We start from the raw sequence: 22,535 nt of genomic DNA on the forward strand, positions 1-22,535 counted from the left end.
CTGGTCGTCACTTGGTTGCGCCCTAAAGGCTTCTTCTGCCTCCTCTGTCAGAATATGAAGTTGAGTCTACAACTAAAGGACCAAATGGAGAGGAGGTGTCCATACAGACGACCAACCAGACACACACAGCCGTAGAGAATCTCCAGCCAGAAAGCAGGTATATGACTGAGAGTGAAAATAACTGCCAGTGCCTTAACAGTTTCTTCTATTGGTCTTCCAGTTACTGGGAACAACCACCAGGTTAACATTACTGTGAGGATGACTAAGTGAACTCTCTAGTAAGGTTCCCTGTGCATAAGTGTTAAATTGCACCAAAGATTCCTTGGTAGTCACAGCAATGAGTCATGTTTGGTTTTGCACTTACAAAATGGCCAAAGTGACAAAAGCCAAGCGAATGTGGGTGGAGTAGCTCTTCGAGTTTTAAAAAAAAATCTGATCTCAACATCTGGTCTGGAGTCTCAACAGTCTGACCAGAACCCACCCTTCTGTGGGCTAGGTCTAACTCAGCACATGGGATAAGCATGAGTTGTCTTTTCTTTTCCTCTGTGTAAGTGTGTGTGTATGTGTGTGAGAGAGGGATAGAAGTGTGTAACCCATACTCAAAATACACTCTGCATCACAGTTCTGGGGATAATTCAGATTGAAAGGTTCAGCTTATTCCTTATTCCCTGTGTGTAACCTCTTAATAATTTGTTCTATTTCAGTTATGAATTCAAAGTCACTCCAAAGAATGAGCTAGGAACTGGACCGTCTACTGATCCTGTGTCCTTCAACACAGAATCAGGCAAGCCAGATGTCCTCCAAAGCTATTTTTCTAACAGCTGTAGGATCCACCTAGTGATCCAAGGGCTAAGGTTAAATTTGTTGATTTTGCATCTTGTGCACTGCATTTTGGTCCCGCCTGTGGTTTAAAAATGTGCTTTATAAATAAAATTGGATTGGAGTGGATTGGATAAATGCAGCTGAGTTTATGGCCCTTAGTTGAATAAATATTGTGTGTTTTAAACTCCTATTGACACTTAGAAGGGAATGCATTGCTTAACTGGCCACTTGCCCTTATGCAATCAAAGCCCACCCTTTTGCATTGGAAGGCTGCCAAAGTAAAATTAGTTCTAAAACAAGTTTGGGTTTTCTCTTCTGCAATAACTCAAAAGCTGCATTTTACTGTTCGTTGTTTTGATGATGTTATTCACTGCAACTCTCTCTTGTGTTTGTAGCGGATCCAAGAGTGAGTGAATACGTTCCAGGTATTGTATTTTTGTATTCTTATGCATTCCAGAAAAGCTAAGCAGGTTTAAATGTGGATGTTTCTAGTTTTGCATCATGTAGATTCAATTAATGTTTGTAATGATTTCCTCACAGGCAAAGACGCTATCTGGACTCAGTTCCCTTTTAAATCTGACGCCTACTCTGAGTGTAACGGAAAGCAGTTTGTGAAGAGAACCTGGTACCGGAAGTTTGTGGGGATCCAGCTCTGCAACTCGCTGAGATACAAAATCTACCTGAGTGACTCGCTCAATGGTAAATACACTGAGCGAACCCAGCAGCTGCTTAGGGTCCACAGGGCCCACTTGTATATTATAAACCACTTAGGAAAACATTGCATCTGCAAAATGTTCTTGGATGTTCTTCTTTGTGCATCTTTGGCATAAATATTCAGGTGGTGTAATGTGACTGAAATGTTCACATTGACCCAGTGGGGAACACAATAAAACAGATGGAGTTTCACACTTCAAGTAACACTGAAGATGGATTATGTGTGTGACATTATTATATTGAAGACAACACCCATTCCTTGCCTCTTCCATGTGTGTAGGCAAGTTCTACAACATTGGAGATCAGACGGGTCACGGCGAGGACCATTGTCAGTTTGTAGACTCATTCCTGGATGGGCGGACTGGCACCCAGATGTTTGCTGACCAGCTACCAAGCAGGCTAGGTATTGTTATGATTGAGCATCTTGCAGTTTTGTAGGTTGCCGTTGTTTCTAGAGACAAACATTGAGATCGTGACTCAACAAGCTCCCTTATGTGTTGTAAATGTCAAGTTTAAAGACCTGGACACACATCTGTTGTGTGCATATTCTCGATTCTCTACAAACATGAAAGTAGAAGCGGAAATATTTTTACAGACCGCAACTTTCTGAATGTAAAACTTTTTTAACTAGTGTCAGGATGGAACTAAGGATAATTATTTTTTATAATCTGCCAAATAGATTAGTCCTTAGGCCCGTAAAACATAAGAAAGAGGAGGATGAAACATATGATTTTCAAACCTGAAAATGATGACGTCCTCAAATGTCTTCTTTTGTCCACAAAAAATACATTTGTAGAGATGGAGAAAAAGAAATATTCAACTTTAAGAGGCTGCAACTTGTTTTTATTAAAAGAAATACACTTTTATGTAGTGGTGTAGAGTTAGCACTCTCGCCTTGCAGCGAGAAGACCCGGTTTGAACCCCTCCCACAGTCCAAAAACATGCAATGTGGGGATTAGGTAAATCTGAGATTGGCACAGCGCCCCCCACGACCCTCTGGTGGAGGATAAAAGTGGTAGAGGATGACTGACTGACTTTTATGTTGCACCTTTGTAGTCTTGATGACCACTAAACACTGCTTTACACTATAGTTTTGCAATTCACACAGTCATACTTTTTTCTTACCCACTCACATGCTGCCAGCACAGCTTTCTGGAGCAACATTGGGTTAAGTGTCTTGCCCAGGGAATAGAACCCTCGACCCGACCAGTCGAAAGACAACTTGGTCTATAACTGATCCACCGTCACCTGAATTAATAGATCAAAAAAAAAACGTGTTGCTGACTTATCTAACTGGTTCACTGATTAGTTGTTGCAACCCTAACCACATGTGAAGCTATATTTTAATGTATTATTTATTATTGATTCTCCAACTGTCACATTCTAAATGAGAGTACCTATTTAAATATAAAGGAAGAATATACAAATCTGTTAATTGTTTCCCTCTCTCTCTGTATCATTGAACCAGGATATTTCAGAGCAATGAGACAAGAACCCGTCCACTTTGGAGAAATTGGAGGAAAGTCACACGTTACCTATGTAGGCTGGTACGAGTGTGGCACACCCATACCTGGGAGGTGGTAAGATCTCACAGAGCTGGTCAGGAGAATGACCTCCTAGCTGTTGAGGAAGAAGAAGATGGCCGTCTGTGTGTGGAGGAAGGTGGTCTTCTTTTTTCATGTTGCCATGGACACTGTCGGTTTGAAATCAGCCTACTCTCCCAGGCCTGACCCTTTATAGGACTATAACACAAAACTCAATTGAGTGCTTTTGTAACATCGGTCTTAATTTCTCTATTTATCGAAAATGCGTCAAGACAGACAAAAATCGTACAACCAAAAATGTTGAACATACAGTAATCACAGAAAAAAATACTTATAATTGGGAAGCTGGCTCCCAATGTGTAATAATGTGTATGATATTATTTATCAGTGGTTTGTTATTGAATGTGCTGTGTGCTTGGGCTTTTGAGTTGAGAAAGTAAAAATTGTTGCTCGTAGTTGCATGTCAGTGAGCACACACTCAAGTAAGTTGTATACGGAAAAGGTGCCAATCATAATTCCATTGTACACTTGGACTGTGGAAACAACACAGACATGCAGAATTGACCTTCTGCTGGCCCTACGGGTTTATTAGCAGTCGCAGTTTGCACAGTATTAAACGTTTCATATATGTATATGATGTGAAATATAGAATGTATACCAGGCAGTGTCCACAGATGGTCTGATACATTTCAGGTAAAAGATAAAAGAATCATTTTAGGCCAAATTGTTCATCTATTGTAAGAAAATGTAGGTTTTGAGCCCCAGAGGTTCTACGGCATCACTTGAAAACAAAGGCATTTTGTTAATACCCATGCAGTCCTGTATCGTAGAATAAAAACTATACTAAAAATATATATGTAAAAATAGAAATAAAGCTTCTGTGTAGAAATGATATATAGACAAATGACATGTTTTTTTCTTTCGATCCTGTTACAGAATGTACATAAAGCTTTACGTAGATGGAGAAACACTTGCCAGTATTTACACTACAGTTGGAAGTTGTTTTTGATCATTTATTTTTCCAGTAATAAATCTTGTTTTTATATTGACTGATATTCATTTACATCGACTTCAATGCCTTTTATTATGTTTTTTGTTAAGCTTCTTGCTGAGAGTTAGATAAAATAAACTGCCACTGCTTAAAAAATTACTTTTTAAGCACAAGTGTCAAACCTGATCATTAAATCTCAAAAGTCCAGTGTGTTTATGGTCAGAAATTGAATACACTACAAAAGTATACGAGTATGTTTAAGTGTGTAATTACTCGAAAAATAAAAAAAGTTTGCATGTTGTAGCTTTCAAAAGACTTAAATATAAATTAGGCAAAAGTCTTAAGGCTGCCATCTTGTGCCGACATGTCTACAGAAGTCCGAATGGACGTCCATTTCATGTTTTAAAGCAGAAGTTTACTAAGCAAAGAAGGATTTCATTGACCCAATGCTTAAATCAACAAAGTAGAAGGAGGAAACTTCAGAGTGAGTGGAAAGAGTTGGTAATAGTGTTTGCATCCTTTCTGGTATGCAAAGGCCAGCACAGTTCCATTACACACTGAGTGGATGGCTTCTCTATTTGTCGCACTTTACAGTCTCACCATTAGATAGCACTAACTCTAACACACTGGACTCCGGCTGAACTATTTGGACATGATATCTAATTGCAGTTTTTCTAACATAATGTATTGCCCCTTTTTAAGCTGAGCTTCAGATTTAAAACAAGATGGGGCATTTACTACAAGACACCATCAAAATCTATGCTGTACTGAAAAAATGAATTAAGAAAACATGTACAATCTCATTAACACGTTTCTTTAAAATTACATCCTCAAAAATTTTAACAGACAAGCCAAAGATATTCATTAAACTTGTTGTAGCACTAACAATACAAAAAAAATTACATTTTAACCATTCCGATTTGCAAATTGTGTCTTTTTCAAATTACGATTTCCATTTCAAACTGATTAATTGGTCAGACTTAAACTGGACAATTAAAGTATTGGATTGTTGTTCCCCAAGTGTCCAAGGGAAAAAAACTGCCGAGTCATGTGTGATCAACAGCCATGTTTTTGTTCATGTTACAAAAGTACAACTGCACGAAGTAGATTAATCACACGTATTTATAGTATTTATAGTGCACAATCTCATGTGGAAAGAATGATTTCAATTTCCAGATACACTCCTTGGAAAGTGACCATACACACTTCTCTTAATTATCCTCCTGAATAAACCATGTGCACATACTTCCTCACACACAGCGATATGGTTAGACAGAAAAGACCTAACCACATACTCTGATGCCACATGTCCCTGTTCACCACAACCCACAGGAAGAAAAACAAAGTAGTAGTACCAGCTATTACCATGGTTTTCCAAAGTCACATGAGGGAAAATGAAGAGAGAGGCCAAACTTAACAAAAACATGAACTTAGAACTCACAGAGAGTGAAGGAGAGAGACAACGAGACACCACTGCCAAGTACAACACATAACAAAAAGATAAAGGGTCTCTAGCTGGGTCTCAATCATTTATTAGGTTCAAGAAAAAAATGTTACAGTTTATACATAAACAACTAATCTCATTTGAAGGTGGAATTTGATATATTAGTAAAAACCAGTGAGCAGAGAAAGGAGGAATAACAAGCTTTTATTGGAGGAGATAAAATATGCTGAACAAAAGAAGCCTCCTTCATCACACTGGGATCTACACCTCCCGCAAGGCATCATTTAGCTAGTGTTCCCAACACGGGGCAGTTTCACTGACATTATTAATACCGACATGGTGGTAAAATTGATCAACTCAAGAAAAAAACAAAGTGACAAAGGGGTAACTTTTCATTTAGATAGTGTCTTGTTAATGCAACTACACACAGAAAACCCAACACAGACAGTTGAGACGGTTGCCACGGACACAAATGGAGGATGTGGGTGCTGATCTCACTTGCAAAACAAAGAATTACCATATGAAAAGAACTATTCACAGTTTGTGCAACAGCCTGTTTTGGTCTCGCAGGTGTGTGCAGACAGACTGGTTACATGGTTACAATGATCGGTAAAAATAATCATGAAACATAGAGCAGAGGTCTGGACACAGAGGTGTGTGAAGAGACAGCATACAAACACCGACCATCAGACCAGGGAAGGTGGGGGGGCTTGCTTGTTTCATATTTGGAATTGATATTTGCCGGAGAGGGGAATGTAGAGCAGTAAAACAATGTTTCCTGCACACACTCCAAACAGCTGGAGCCACACACAGAAGGTAGGGGTTAAGGGGGCGTGTGTGAGGATCATTAGCATCATCTGTCCCCTTTTACCGGTACCCAGGGCCAGGCTGAGTGTAGCCCTGGCCATAGGGGGGGCGGTTGCGGGCGTATGGGTTAGCAGCTCCCGGTGGAGGGGTGCTGCCTGGAGGTACGTTGTACCCCTGGCGGGGTTGGTACCCTGCTGAGCCGGCTTGGGAGTTGGGTGGCAGGCTGTAGTTAGCAGGCTGGGAGGCCTGGGAGGTATAGTTTTGGGGAGGGAAGGCTCCTGGTGGATATTGCTGGGCTCCCTGAGATGGATGGGGTGGTTGCTGGCCACCTTGGAAGCCCGGGGCTGGGGCTGGAGGTGGGGCTGGGCCGGGGGTAGGAGCCTGGGTGGAGGGAGGGGCGTAGTTCTGAAACTGCTGCTGTTGCTGCTGTGGTGGGCCAGGCTGAGGAGCTCCGGGCTGAGGACTATATCCTGCTGTGGGAGGGAGAAAGTTTCTTTAATTTGCTGTAGACAGAGAGTAAAGCCAATTGATTCATATAAAAGCAGCTAATTTTACTAAAAAGGTCCAATGTGTAGGAATCAGTGACATCTAATGGTGAGACTGCAGATTAGAACAAATGAAGGACTTGGTGTAGTAAGCTTCTGCTTCAAAACACACATTCTGGTTTGTTTTTGTTTTTCTGTTGCGTAAAGCAAAGTCCTTGTTTTAGGTTCACATAAAAAGCTTGTTGTAACACTACAATAACCAAGCAAAATAAAGCCATTTTTAATTACATCAACATAATTGTGTGCAGTACTAGTTATTCAATATCTGCCAAGAAACCCACCTAAACCTAACAAACTGGACCTTTAAATCCTGACTATGTTTACTCTTACCAGGGTACTGCATACCATACTGCTGCTGCTGCTGCTGGGGTGGGGCACCTGGTTGCTGGTATCCACCTGGGGCCTGGTACTGCTGGTACACCTGACCTGAAGAGACCAGGACAAGAACAATCAGAACACAAGAACCAAACCCAATTACATCTGTGGGCCCAATTTTGATTTCGAATATTTCTCATACAGGTGAGCTATAACAACTTATTCAAATCGCCACTGGCAAACAGACAAAAACGATAGTAATCTTTGGTTTGTTTGGACCACATATCATCAAATTCAGTGCTTCTCAACTCGAGAGGGTGGTGGTAATGCACCTGTAGCTGTTTGGTAAATGTACAAAGAAACATATGCCAGAAGAATTAAAACATTACAGTTGAATCGTCTTCACAAGCTGCTGCTCACACTACTTGTAACAGGGAGGAGTTAACATAAACACCGCAAGAGCTCAATGTGTACCATATTATGTATTTAAATCTGGAGCAGATTTTGAACTACTGATTTCAGCCAAACTATAGTTGTCATCACCATAAGCAGCCTGGAGATGTAAAGAGGCTACTTCCATTGAGTGTATACTGACATAATCAGTGTGGAGAAATGAATACGGTCTGTGTTTTGGAGAAATGGACGCAATTACCCTATTTCACGAATGTAAGAGCAACTTCATCTTTTTGGTTGCACTTGGAAATTATTATTTTTTTAAATAACATAAAGGGCTGAAACAAATATTTGATTACTATTTTGATAGCTTCTAAAACATGTGTTCTGGTTTCTTTGCTCCATACAACAAAGAAATCATTAAAACTGAATAATTTTGGTTTGTGGACAAAACAAGACATTTGAGAACATCATCATTTCCAGGTTTAAAAAACATTAGTCAACATTTTCATTCTTATGGTACATATGATTATTGGATTAATCGATTGTGAAGAAAAATCATTAGTTGCAGCCCTAAACATAACTATCACATGCACATAAAGTGAAGTGTTAATTATGGTCTACATCTTAATGAAAACACCTGTACATCTGGAACAAATATAGTACAACTGCTTCAATGAAAACAGATGCAACCATTTCCATATAAATACAGTATATAGTGCCAAAAGTCTGGTGTCTACACAAAATACAGTAAGAAAGGGCTCAGAGGGAGAGGCTGAACAGATGTAAACACACATACAAAGAAAAAAGGGCAATCCACACGTTTCCACTAATAGGATGCTATAAGAACCATCATCACTAAAAGATGATGGATGAAAGTGTTCCTCTATCAATAGCTTGTGCCCTGCGGCTCCAGACATGCCTGTTTACAGCGACTCCATGTTCCACTTTAACTATAGCCTGGTTTCAATTAAAATGCATAAAAACATTTAAATTTAAAAACAGAGTAAAAGAAAAAGCACATTTATGTGCAATTTCATCCACAGCTGTTGATCAAATAGTAATTATCTGGACCTACTTATACCAGCAGAGGGCGACACAAGCACCTTTTTCAAGCAACAGCCTTGTTTTATTAGGCTCACATAACTTACATGTTGCTAACGTACAATTTTTAAACTAACTAAATTTTTAACAAACTACCATTTATTGACTAAATTAACCAAGGGTTGAAAAAGGACAATGAATGACATTTTCAGCCCTAATGGAAACCCGTCTTATGACTTCACCAGTCCACACCGTCTACATGCACATGTGAAGGAAAATCACTATCATATATGCGACTCCTGCCATCTGCGATGTGACTTAAATAGCATCTCTTAAAAAAAGGACTATACATAGCCAAAGAGGCCTGAGACACTAACTGCATCTGAATATAATTACTATAACCAATACTCATTTGCTTAATGGCGATGCCACTGCTCATCTTTTATAATGCAACAAAACATGGAAACTTACGTTTCTTGTTATTTTAATGTTGCTCATTACATTTTCCACTGGATTTCTGCATGTTCAGCAAACACACAAAGACCTGGCAATCTAGTGTTCTACATTAACTTATGCATTAACTTGTTCCCAAATCTCCTTGTTGACATGTCAACTGGAGCGATGGTATATTAAAAGCACAGAAAGAGAGGCTCAAGGAAAATGGCTGGACCAGGAATCAGCTCTGGTAAAACTGATGTTGATACTCAATGGCAATAGACGGTCTTGTTACATACACTTGATGGACTAAACCACTGAAGAAAATCCTTATAATTATTATTTTCTATCCTGTGGTTTCAAATTGAAACCATTAAATGCAGCACATAATACATTACAAGTATACACAACAGAGCCAACATTTTATGAACTTTCACAGATGTGCATTTTTTTGTTTTGAGGTCCAATGGCTTATTAGCCAAAAGTGGTCATTATATTTTGGGTTCAGAGTATTTGCTGTTTAGTCTAAGCCGCTAAGGCTAAATATTTAGCATTTTACACTGCACAGGTCAGGAAAACATTTGACAACTATATATTTAGCTTGAACCCTTGGCCCTCTTTGGTGTCTTTTTATAAGCGCTGAAGTGATGTGGCAACCATCTGTTACCTCACTGACAGCACTTTGAATGTTCTCTTTATTATGTGAAAAGGCATGTGTGAAATTGGCTTCTTCTCCTGTTCTCCACTGTCTGTTCCCCATCACGACTGTTATGCAAGAGTAATGGAAGAATGCGTGGCTGTTAGACCCCTTTCACCTGGGAGTTTAATTCATTCCAAGCGAGCCAAAAAGTTGGCCATTAGGAACAGAGCAATGACCACGAGCTCGCTGAGGACAGCAAGCAGTGTTCCGGGAGAAAAGCCCAAAATCGAGGAGAAAGATGTTCACTGGAACAAACAAGTGATTGGCTGCAGTTCTATTGACCTCCATGCATGCCTCCAGAAAGAGTCATGAGAACGGTCTCATGTTTAAATAAATATTTCACACCAAATTCTCGTCTGCCCATCTGATAAAGACAATTACGCATAATAACCACGGTTACATGTGCATGTTTACAGTGTCTGTCTCGCACAGATGTAAATTATTGCTGAGGGTCCATAAGAATCCGAGTTGAAATGTTAACCATCTGCTGAAGAACCTTGTTAGTGTCATTCCTGTGGTAACAAATAATATAAACTTGCATTTACAGTGAGCTTAAGGCTACATTTTAAGGCCACACGTGGTCACCTGGCATTGAATCTCACGCATTACCTTTTCTAAATTCTCGTGCTTCAAAACGTTTTTGTAGTTTGCCTTGAGGATGTCATCCAGACAAACAGTCTGTGACCAGAAAGAGGAACAGTGCAAGGAAAAAAAAACAGGCGAGTTGAAGAGTTATTTTTTGTGTGCCAACCATCTGCTGCTATTGAAGAACAACGAGACGAAGAGGGTAAACTGTGAGGGAACGATATAGAGGACGAATTGTTTGTCTACTGTTGGGCTTAGATGAGTTGAACGATGAGATTATACGATGGAAAATAACTAATGTTAGTCTTTTACTTGTCTCCCTCCACAGTAAAATCAAAGCAGACCATCAAATACACAACTCTCTGGATCTGGGGGAAAAATCTGCTGAAACTTCAGCAGGGTTTAAGTTTGATCAAAGGGTCAAACTTCGGTTAAACTCACATCTAACTTCTTACAACCAGTGCATGCTCTAGACCAGCGAGTCCCAACATTTATTTGTGTGACATATCTCAACTCATAATCTGTCCAAATGTTATTAATAAATATTATTAATCATGAAAAAGGAAGAACATTAAATAGATGAAACATTTTTATATTGCTACAATAACATTTTCATACATGGCTGTGATCCTGAAAAAAAATATGGTCCAATTCATTTTTAGAGGTTATTGTCAAACATTCCACTCCAGGGTCCAATCAGATACTTCCAATTAATCAGCTGAAGCTCATAAATTGAAATGTTTATAATTCAAAAAAGACACAGTGAGAACTTGCACGCCATTACAGAGCAAGACAGATGCACTGTCATATTGATGCAGCATGAGCAATAATTACAGTTCCACAAAAACATGCTTTTACATTCTCGCCCTAAGCTACACAAGACTGCCAGTTTTTTTTTTACCCAAGCAGAGCTTGGACTGATCCTTAGACCTCCACAACGACGTCAACACATCGCCTCATCAGAATCCAACCTCAAATCAGACAGAAGAAGTAACTTACTAGAAAACAAAGAGTGCTGTTTCTCTCTGTCCTTGTGTTATGGAGGGAAAAGGAAACATGAACAGTTTTCTGTTGTGCGTGCAGCATGGTAACACTGACAGAGTAAAATCTCCTCCTGGACCAACTAACTGATGGAGTGAATCGTACATGCACCGCTAACCAGGCCAAACCACAAACCACCAGTTAAATCAAAGTTTTCATCGCACATGTGCACAGATTTGTAGTGTTGCAGGTGTGACGGCGAGTTACAGCTCTCACAGGGCGCAGCATGACACATCTTGGTTTTTTTTTACTCCAGCAACCTCCTCCACATTCATCTCAGCCAAACCACTTGCTGAAAACATTCCAGTGTCCTCAGTGCAATGTGGTGAACAATATAAAATGCTTCACCTTCACAACAAAAGGGAATACAAGCCAGGGATTCCCCTCAAGTAAAGTGAGAAGTGATGAAAACAAGACGAGGCAGAGAAAACCAAACACTGGAGCTGCATCCATGCAGAGTGGTTCTGTGCGCAGAACATTTTGTTATACATGTCATGTTTGTTTTTGCCTAGTCCCAAGCCCATTTATCTTTATCTATTGCTTTGGTTTGGCTCTGACACATCTAATTAAAATCACAAACAAGGGAGAGCCGAGTGAGATAAATGTGAATCCCATGGATAAACTTGCTTACATGGTGTTGATTAAGATTGCACCATGACCAAACTCAATTCAGTGAACTTTGCTGCTTCAACAACAGAATGAATTCAATCACCAAAAATGGTAATAAGTAGATATTTAGTGCATGCAACTTTATTATGTGCTGCAACCATTTGTCAAAGTATAGTAATCCTGGATGTACAGCTGATGCAGGATTTAAACGTCATTGTTTTCTCAATTTCTGTTTGCTGTATTCATAAAAGATTACTGGACTGAAATTATATCTTGCTTACAAAGGAAATATACTGACGTGGTGGCAAATGTTCCTGGAGAATGAAAACCATTAAGAAAAAAAGGAAAGGACTATGTAGTAGGTTTATTACAGGACTTGTGCACAATATAATGAAATGAATAATTATTTTTATGTTTTACTTCATCAATTCCATTTTACTTTTATGGTTCTGGACTGCAGTTAAGTATTATTTTCATTATTAACTACTCAGGCAATTATTCTTAGAAGAATCATTTAGTCTTTAGTATGGGCATTTGACCATCACAACTTCACTGGGCAATGTGACACCTTCAAAAGGTCTTGTTGTGAGTAAAATCCAAAGACAGAAAAGTAAAACAGAGACAATCCTGTCTGAGAAGCAAAACCCAAAGAACATCTGGCATTATTTTAAAAGTTTTGCTTCAGAGGAGATTGAAACAAAAGCAACAATGCCCCACTATCTTAAGGATAACGATGTGTGTGTTTGTGTCTCACCATCAATGCCAGCTGGGGGTCCCTGCTGTACTCCAGCATAAGGAGCCTGTGGTTGGGGGGGTACTCCTGGCTGAGGGGCCGCAGATGAGGAGGAGGCGATGCTATCAGGAGTTCCTGAGCGCTCCTCTGCTGCAATTGCAGAAGGGGCTGCTCAGATAGCACAGAGGGAGACAGACATTGAGACTGTGAACTTTTTTTTTTCAAATTATTTATCAAACATTACATGTAATATTTGTTTGTTCAAAAGTAAGTACAACCTTGGACTTGGAAAACAGTATTGGTGTTTTCAGCACACAGAATTTATTGTGGACATTTTGCATAACACCACATCAGTCTCTGCACACTGGCTTGCTAACATTTTTGATCACTCTACATAAACAGTTTTTTATTTCCAATATGTTTTATCTTTTCCTTGCAAGATCTGCCCATTTCGTTGGTCTCAATTACAGGTAATTTTAGGTTTGAATTTTAGGTTGAATTTTTGCAAGTACACTTATGGCACTTTTCCATTAAACAGTTCTAGCACTATTCAGCTCTACTCGACTTGGTTTGGGTATCAGGCCCGTCGTTTTCCATTACTTCATAGTACTTCCTCAACATGGGCGAGGTGACGTTGTTTTATACACGCGCAACTGGTTCCGTCCAGTTCTCTCTGGATTTCGGGCACCAAACAACGAACCACAGTGTATTTTTATGAACAGCAGCCATCCATGTGTATGCTTCCTGTAACACTCTTGTCGTTTTTAAAAAAATGGCAGGTTTGATTCTTGTGTCGAACAACATACTCATGCCTCTTCCAGTGACGACACTCTGGCCGGAGTCTGTTAAGGTCACATTTTAATATCGGTTCAGCTCGATTGGAATCTCGCCAGAGCAGGTACCAAAAGAAAGCACCAGTTTCCATTTCTAATGGAAAAGTCCCAAAAAAAATGTGTAGAGTTGAGTCAAGCCGAGTAGTGCAAGAACTGTATAATGTAAAAGTGGTCAAGTTACGGACGAATCTTAGCACATTCTCTTCAAGCACCGTTTTCTATGAATCTTTGAATTCATGCTGCACATTTAAGAGTCTTCTCTGAAAGTTGTCTTTGATTTGCACCAAACATGTCTATTATTTTGTTTTAATAGCACAATTTAAGTCTACAGTTGGATACTGTACAATACCTTGGGTCTGATCGTCACTGAGGCCAAAAGCAGAGATGACATTTTTGTTGACCTCGTCCTGGTTTTTCAGTGGGTCAAAGGCCGACATGCTTGCCGCACTGACTGGAGTGGCCTGTTTCAATGTGGGATCTCCTGCCACAACTTTTCCTTCACGTCCATCAACCGATTCTAAAAACATAACAAGAAATGTTTAAATATTACATTACATTACATGTCATTTAGCAGACGCTTTTATCCAAAGCGACTTACAATGGAATCAAGTACAATTAGCCAGGGGTGGAATCGAACTCGCGACCATGATGTCTTTGGTACACAAGGTAGGGTCTTAACCACTGAGCCACTCCACCCCAAAAATATGGCAATAATGGAATGCATTTATGAACATAATAGGTTTTACACCCAGTAAAACATGTACTAGTGGCAAACTGACATGTATATTAATGTGCACTTGTTCAGGGATGGTAGAAATTATACTGCAAAAAAGTTATAGCTTCAACACAGATGTGACGGGCGGTTCAGTAGAACAGTCTAAAAGCCTACTGGAATATCACAACACATGTTTCTCACATTGAACAAGGTCAATTATGAGGACAAGGGTGCATGTTTTCATAAGCTGTGCACATGTGTGTGTGTGTATAGAAATGACCACAAACTATCACCCATGAACTACTAGTAATTTATATCATCCATAATAATACAAATGTGGTGTATAATTCTACACAACCCTTGTTACGCAAAACAAACATTATAAACATGTGAAAAACATGGTTTCAAAAACTGTGTCAGTGTCCATGTCTATGATCTTTGACATAGATCTTGACAGAGAACCAGTCATTGTCATTGAGGCTGTACAGTGCCCATTAGCAGGATTAAAAGACTCAACAACAGATAAAAACAAGTCTGGCCGTGTGTTATTTTGCACATCTGCCAGATCCCATAGACGAATGCTCAGATCCAGCAAGGTATTTTTTGCACACATGCAGATGTTAAGAGTTGTAAAGTTCTTTTTCACACCAGTTGGAAAAAGTAACAAGTCTTCGGATTTAAATAATTTAAGTAGCAACTTTTGGATTATGAGTGAGTAAATCCAGCAACAAATGTGCCATGTAAGCATCACTGCATTTAAAAGGTTCAGCCAATAGTAATTCATTTTAAAACAATACAATACTTTGTCTTTAGAAACGGAAAGTGTGTTTGCAGATTTTTTTTAAATTAAATATCAGCCAAACGCTACCTTTGATCTACTGGCAGAAAGCTACTGCATATGCACAGTACTTACCACTTTCTCGTGCTGTAGCAGCCAGTCCAGGCTCTGTGGGGGGCTCCAAACTGTCCAGGAGGTTGTTGACTTTATTCCTAAGCTCTATGAGCTCCCTGCGCAGGTACTTCACCTGGCTGGACTCCAAGGGCCGCGGCTGACCATTCACTAAGAGTAGCAAGATGGACAGAAAAAGTTGTTCTATTGAGCTACAATATGGGAAGGGAAATTCTTACATCTTAAAACCTTGAGGGAAGAAATGCAATGGTATACAAGAATAAATACAACAAACCTACTGAAAAGGTAAAACTACTGAAAATTATGTTTTGGTCAATAATGATAAGACGACAAGCTTAGAGTAACGTCTTAGTCACTCAATGGAAAAATAAGTGGTGTAACACATAGCAACATTTACGTAAATTATAATAAACATCTAAAAGTCACTGAATCAGTCACAACTAGACTGAAAAGATTATTCACTGAAGAAGCATCTTGGCTCTTCAATGGCCTCTTACTGAAGAGTTGTCAAGAGACCTGTAAGCTGGATGAAGAGAGTGAGCACCAATAGCAAAAACACAGTGCAGTGAACCAGACACACAAGACTGTAATTTTGCAGCTTATAAAAAAAGGTGCTGAAAGGTTTTAGTGAGAATAAGATGTGAAGCAGTCATAATGTAGTTGCAAATACGTAATTCATAAAATTGAATAAACAAAATTTACGTCATTTACTTAAGACTTCCCCTCGACATGATCGGTGGCATCATTACATGTTTAACAGAACCTTGAGCAAGAACCCATTTGCAAATTTACATTATGTGTCCGGATGCTTATTTTTCAGTGTTTGCAGATGTATGTCTGTTTATTCCCACATGTTTTGGCACTTGGCTTGGCAAGCTGAACATAATTTGGCCCTTAGGGAAATCTACTACATAAGAACAATTTGAGCCTGCTGTGTTCTTCCTAACTCACATGTCTTTCTCTGTCTGAGGTGATGACGCTGAACATGGAGTCATGAGTTTGTATGCTGAAACACACGCTGTCATGAAAACCCAGCTATTTTGGCTCTTCCTGAATCTCAACACGTGTCTGAGGATATTATTTACAAGTGAGGTCAGGCCATGTGAGAAAAAGCCAAGATATCTGCTTTGATTGGCAGGATGAGAAATATTTTTTTTTTTAAAGAAGATTGTGTGAAATGTCTCACAAGTGTAGGACAGGACTCAGAGCACAGCAAGCATCATCATGTTGTCATTACAAATTAGATCACTAAGTTTGCACGATGCCATGATGTGGTATGGTTTTGAGACTCAGTGAGATCATTCATGTCTCTATTTGCATTTAAATCTCTAACACACTTTATTTCCAAACAGGAAGCAGACAGTCAAAAACTTGGGACATACTGTATAGGCTTGGGCCAGTAGTCGCTGACAGTTGTGATTTTTTTATTTATGTTTTTAACCATATTGTATATCGAAAGGCTGCCACACATTTTCAGACTTATTTTGAAACAAAAATGCAAAGTTTGAAGTTTCGATCTCTGAAGTCTCTGAATTAATCTGTCTTATTTCAGTTGATGTCGTACTCTAAATCAAGTTATTTAAATAATTTGATTATTTATTTTTGATACAGTGCAGTAGACAACTAATGCGGAGGACATTTCAGCTCCAACTCACCCACCCCATCTGGCCCAAAGGTAAGCAGGTTGGGGTTGATGTCAACCTTTATTTTATGATTTCACATCATGTTTCGATTTTTTTTCTTGACTTGATGAAGTTAATTAAGAAAGTGGTATTTAAATTGACTGAATATACTAAATTGGTTATTATACAATCATCACTACTTGTTCAAGTTTTTTTTTTAAATAAAACGATACTTTAAGAGACGTAGAGGCTGAATACGTGGCTGCTTGAAAAATGTTAAAGGATTGTCCCACATGTTGGGCTCTAAACAAAAGACAATGGACTGGATCACTGAGCAAGCTCCAGCAATCTAGTGCATTCTCGCTGAGTATAGGCACCCTCATCCTCTGGCATGGCAAGACATCCGTGTGCTGGAGGACATAAATAAAGCACTGAAACCAGTGGCAGACTTTTATCCAGAGAAGAATAAGTCACAGTGTCTTCACTTTTAGCAACGATGAAGCTATTACACTGTGACATATTGGACAGTTGGAGGAAGACGTCAAGCTCACATAGAACATTAAGAGTGGTATCCTGGAAGAGTTAGACTCAAAATACAACTCCGACTTGATCATTGATCGCTCTTCTTGATCCACGATTCCGCGGGCAACACATTGAGTGTGACGTCTTGCTCTCTGACAAAGCCAGTCTTCATGACGAGATGGTGAGGCAGGAACGGCAGAGCCAAACACGAGTGAGACATGAGCAAGAACATAGTGCGGCTTTGCAATTAACGGAAATGGAAGAGCAATTTTGTATTTAAATTTAAAATGTATATTTTTGTAGTTGAGTTTAAAAGTTTGTATTTTCTATTTACATTTAAAAGGTCTTGTTTTTGTCTTAAAATGTCATATTTTTCTACTTAAGGTTAAAAGTTCTTATTGTATAGTTCAATTTAATAGGTCCTGTTCTTCTGTATTTGAAAGTGCTGTATACAAAGAACAAAATGAACAACCTCTCAGTCCTGTTATTGTGATAATAATTGTGAATTAGAAGATTTGGGCGGGGGAATCTTCCAAGCCTAATACTGTATTAACAGGAAGACAAGTACAATAATTATATTATATAGATATGTTTGCCATACAGTGGCTGGTCTGGTTTTAACTGCAAGAACATAATTATATTCACATTGAAGCAAATAAACTCAAAAAAACAAAGTACAAGTAATGTATTGTAATTGATTCAACAGTTTTTGTGACATTGTCAATACTGAAAATACAAGCTTCCACTCGACTTGTTAGCATATGGCCCAGTTTTTCTTTATCCAGAGGGCTAAAGTGCCTGACTGTAAACATTTGCTGGGCTTGTTCATATTTAAAATTAAGATTAGTAACCAGTATGTCACACTGGTCTTCAGTGAAGGTATCTTCCGTCTGTCACAATGTTTATTTTCTAAACTAATGCTAAGAGATGTACAAAAAAAATCAATTTGAATTAGTGCAGATGACTTTCATTTGGACAGTGTAGTTTGTTGTGTGAAACCTACACTGGACTGCCCTCCAGTGTCTGGTTGTTGTAACATCTGGTGGGAAACATTTTGGTTTATACAGCTTAACATGATGATGATGCTACCTCAAAATTAAAGTATTTCAATATCTACAGAGTTGAGGGTTGAATTTCTTAACTGTGTGTTTGTTTGTGAAGGTGCTACAGAAAGGAAATGATTTAATATCTTACCAAACAGAGTCAGTTTGAGTATTCTACTACACTGGATGGCAAAGGAGAGGTCGGAGCTGTCAAAGATGGTGATGAGGTCATCATCTGCAAAAAGAGAAAAATTACCCCAGGTGATGTATTGCAAATGATCTCCTTCAAATCAAAATCAACTTCCTTCAGTTACTGAATTTAAATGTTTACAGTGTACAAGTGAAATGTGCAAGTCATTTTGATGATAAACAATGATAAACTAGCTTAAAACAAATAAGAATTGACTGTCAACATTTTAGACCAACTAGGGAAAGGGGCCTGTGTCCTGACTTACCCTCATCCTTATATTTGATGGTAACTTCATCATTACTCTGCAGCTTGCCCCTGAAAACACGCTGCATCATCAGCACCAGCTCATCATAAGTGATGTCTTCATTGTGGATAGGAATGCGTCTGATGTCGTCGCCCAACTGGGCTTTGATGATCAGCTTCCCACTCAGGTCCAGCTGGCCGTTCATGGTACAGTCCAACCTGTTGTGCTCCCACCGCTTTACAGTCAGAGGAGAGGTAGTCTGAATAAAAATTAACAACAAATTCAGAACATGATTATATGCTTCGGTCTATTTCAGTTGATTAGACAGCGAGTAAACATGAATGTTTCATGGAAAGTAATTAATGTGTTTAAGCAGGCAACTATGTAAATGATTACAAATTTCAATTTATCTAAATTGTAAGTTAAATTTTGCCTTTTTTAACTTTTGTTTTTTTGGTGGGGATTTATCTAAAATCAGTGACGGAGAGTGAGATGTAATATTATAGCAACATGCCTTATAAAGTTGATTATTACTTGTTCGAAAACACTAGAATTACACAGGGTTTTACATTAACGTTGGCAGTGTTAGATAGTGGAAGCTTCAAAATTACTTTAAATGGATGGCATTAAAGTCTCCTCACATTTCCCTCAAGTATTCATAATCGATCAACATGAATTGCACTACACACCATTAGCATACTGAGCCAAATAATTCACAAAATGCTGATATCACTATCCAAATTAGGAAGGCAGGATGGATTCAGGTAAAACAAGGTTGATGTGTGACAGTACAGTAGTTTGTAGCTAAGCCAAACTGTACTGTTTGCGAGTTTAGTTAGGAAAAACAAATGAAGCAAATATTGCATCCATTTATATATTAAAGGTTTTTAGATGTAATGTAATGTATATGTAATTAGTTTAGTAGTTTACCTTGATATGCTTATATGAGAGGTTATGCAATTGCCCTGGCATATCTTTATATTTTATATAACTCAGTAAGAGATATATCCAACTCTGGTGAGTGCCGCAATCACAGAATAAACAAAATACTATCAAATTCACAGTAAGCGTCAGATTGAGGCCTTGGTCTGTGTAAGTAGATCAGGACTCAGGGACAAGGTTGCTGTGAGAGGCATTGCTGATGATTAAAATGTGGTTGTTTCTTCAACATGACAATGACCTCATGATGAAATTAGTAACTCTTTTTACTGAGCTTTACTTTTGTCACTGAAGGTACCATTTGATCAAACAATATTTTGAATATCACATTGTTTAAATGCAGTCTAAGGGTCAAACATCACCCAGTGAGGTGGCAGGGATTGCTACTATACACCGTATTCAGACTTTGACCCAAAATATCAACCAATTAGATAACAGAATCAAAGTTAAGGAAAACCTCTGGGACTTCTGGTGTGATATCCAAAATATCAGGTGACAAAAATAGCCAAATTAAAGTCATTTTTATCAACAACAAAAAAAGACTTCATTCAACTGTCATTCGCACCTTCATCACTTCTAGGTTAGATTATTGCAACCTCTTGCATATGGAAATATCTAACTCCACCCAATCCTGACTAAAAATGTCCAGAATGTCCACATGTCTGTCCAGTAGATATGGAAATGACTTCAAATTGTACTATTTGTTGTGCTCAGTGGTTTCGCTCCTGAATACCTTTCTAATTGCTTTACACTGTATTTTACTACTGTACTGTATTACTGTATTCTGTCAGTCCCCTTCTCTCATTTAAAAACCAAACATTATAGCACTTTCTCCAATGCTGCCCATGCCATTCATATTTTAAATTAAATTCAAGTCTTATTTTTTTTTAATCTTTTAAATCTTTTAGTCCTTATGCAATCGGATTGTATGTGGCTGTTTCAATCTTTTGTCTCATTTATGCGTTTTCTAACCATGAACCAAGAGCTTTGCTTTGGTCTCAAATTCTGTTGGTTTTAATGTGCAATATAAGTAAACATTTGGCCTGTTCATTTTTAATCTGCATTACATGTAGCCCTACGAAGACAAAATTTATCACAAACAAAATGTTCATATCGCGTTAAGCATCAAGGTGATAAGTCATTTGGGCCACTTTATTAGGTACAAATGACACCTAATAATTAGATTATTTTATAATAAATTATCGGTCAGCACTGATCATATGAACATGCTTCTCGCTGACTTTGTTGTGGGAAGCAGCTGGATTAACTGTGACGTTCCCTGCTCATGACCAAGGCTGATTGGAAAAATATACTGTATACAGAAACGCAGCGGCTTTGCTAGTCCTTGCCGGACTCTAATAATTGGCAGGATGCTAGGGATTGTGCGGTAGCTAACGTTTAGCATTCCCATAAACGAGAACGGCAACGAATGAGTAATAAGCCGACGCCAACTACAAAACGCAATCGTTTAAAAAGCCATTACGATGCTAACGCTAACAGCAAAGTTCTTCAATCGCAGAGTCATGTTTCAGTGGCCCGTAAACAGCAGTGCTGTTCACTGACAGCTAACGTTTGACAACCACTTCGCTGCGCTGACAATGTTTACACACATACAATATAAGTCGGTATGCGGAATTAAACGCAATATTGTATTGAATACCGGGTTGCATGCGTTGTAGGGTCTAAAACTTAGCCTTCATTTCACTTTTGGCCAATGGGTCGGCATTTTCTCCTGTGTAATTGTAATGCTGAACTTCAGAGCTTGGTGGGCTAAAATTCTAAGAAATAACAATTTTTTTTTAAGTCCACACTCCTTTAAATTAGAACACATTAGTCAGGGATCTTTATAAACTTCCCACAACTAAGTCCCCACACCTGTTTGGGCAAGCTATCTTGGGCGTTAGCGCATAACATTAGCAAGATAGCAGTAGCTAGCTATTAGCTTGCTACCTAGCAGTATAACCAATCAAAGAGTGATAGCACAGAAACTGTTGTGTGGCTCCATCTACATCTAAATCATAACAGGGTTGGACTTAGCCAATAGACGTATTTACCTGAAGGTGACAACTTGACCGCGCCGTGTTTCACAGGTTCACCCCAAACCGTGACAATCAAACCAGTTAGCTAGCCTAGCCAGAACCGGGCCAGCATCAGGAAGCGTCCTCCACACTTTCAACGTCAGTCAGTACGTGGCATTCGCTACGCGCAGCCGCAGATCATGTGGACAAAGTGCGTTTGACTGACACATTAAGATAATAAAGCACCACCTTCGCAGAGTAGTATTTATTTATTTATTACTGCCAATTCAGATTGAAGATCAATGTGGGCTTCTTGTCGCATTAATAAGGCTTCTTGTCGCATTTGTCGTAGAAACCTGCGAAATATTCAAATTCAAACTGTTAGTTTTCACCTGTTGAAATAAATACATCTAAAGTACTAGTGTAAATAGCAACAGTTGCCAGTAAGTGATTTGGGCTCACATCTTGTGGCTGAGGGGATATATTTTCTTCAAAATCATTTAGTGTCATTAGGCCATGACATTATACACATGACAGTATATGACATTATATTTCTCTCACTCCCCTTTCCCCAATAGCATGTGTCTGCAGTAGTGTGCTGACACCCCTTCCTTTTACCTGTTGAAAAACCTGTGAAGAGCTAATGCAAACAATAATGTGCAGTATTTTAGTTGCCAAAAAGTGATTTGTGCTCCTACCTTGTAGCTGAGGGGATATATTTAGGTCAAAATCAATTTGTCTCATTGGGTTATGACAAACAGTATAGCCCACTCAGGG

The 22,535-nt window shown here is 38.8% G+C and overlaps 2 protein-coding genes across 3 annotated transcripts in view; one reads left to right on the top strand and one right to left on the bottom strand.

Annotated features, from left to right (window-relative positions):
- The window catches only part of LOC122765095 (target of Nesh-SH3), a 29,133-nt gene extending 25,004 nt beyond the window's left edge, over positions 1-4,129 (top strand). For both annotated transcript variants that reach the window (XM_044019170.1, XM_044019171.1), the window contains 6 exons: positions 52-157; positions 705-784; positions 1,218-1,247; positions 1,363-1,521; positions 1,817-1,939; positions 3,005-4,129. In XM_044019170.1, the coding sequence (XP_043875105.1) occupies positions 52-157; positions 705-784; positions 1,218-1,247; positions 1,363-1,521; positions 1,817-1,939; positions 3,005-3,120 (614 nt within the window). In that variant the 3' untranslated portion in view covers positions 3,121-4,129. The remainder of the gene's footprint in view (positions 1-51; positions 158-704; positions 785-1,217; positions 1,248-1,362; positions 1,522-1,816; positions 1,940-3,004) is intronic.
- Positions 4,130-5,587: 1,458 nt separating this feature from the next.
- Positions 5,588-21,943, bottom strand: tfg (trafficking from ER to golgi regulator). Its single transcript, XM_044019172.1, has 8 exons — positions 21,795-21,943; positions 18,823-19,060; positions 18,519-18,602; positions 15,184-15,330; positions 13,905-14,072; positions 12,744-12,890; positions 7,198-7,293; positions 5,588-6,795 (listed from the first exon to the last, which is right to left on the bottom strand). The coding sequence occupies exons 2-8, from the start codon at positions 19,004-19,006 to the stop codon at positions 6,383-6,385; spliced, it is 1,239 nt and encodes a 412-aa protein (XP_043875107.1). The 5' UTR covers positions 19,007-19,060; positions 21,795-21,943; the 3' UTR covers positions 5,588-6,382.
- Positions 21,944-22,535: the final 592 nt, after the last annotated feature.

This window comes from Solea senegalensis, linkage group LG2, assembly GCF_019176455.1.
Source record: "Solea senegalensis isolate Sse05_10M linkage group LG2, IFAPA_SoseM_1, whole genome shotgun sequence".
Classification (NCBI taxonomy): Eukaryota; Metazoa; Chordata; class Actinopteri; order Pleuronectiformes; family Soleidae; genus Solea; species Solea senegalensis.

What these genes read in the sequence shown, in the direction of transcription:
- tfg (XM_044019172.1), bottom strand. Translation starts at nt 19,006, where the DNA reads ATGAACGGCCAGCTGGACCTGAGTGGGAAGCTGATCATCAAAGCCCAG. An exon ending in CATCAAATATAAGGATGAGG is followed by an intron (nt 18,603 to 18,822) that starts GTAAGTCAGGAC and finishes CTCTTTTTGCAG; the next exon opens with ATGATGACCTCATCACCATC. An exon ending in ACTCAAACTGACTCTGTTTG is followed by an intron (nt 15,331 to 18,518) that starts GTAAGATATTAA and finishes TGCTACTCTTAG; the next exon opens with TGAATGGTCAGCCGCGGCCC.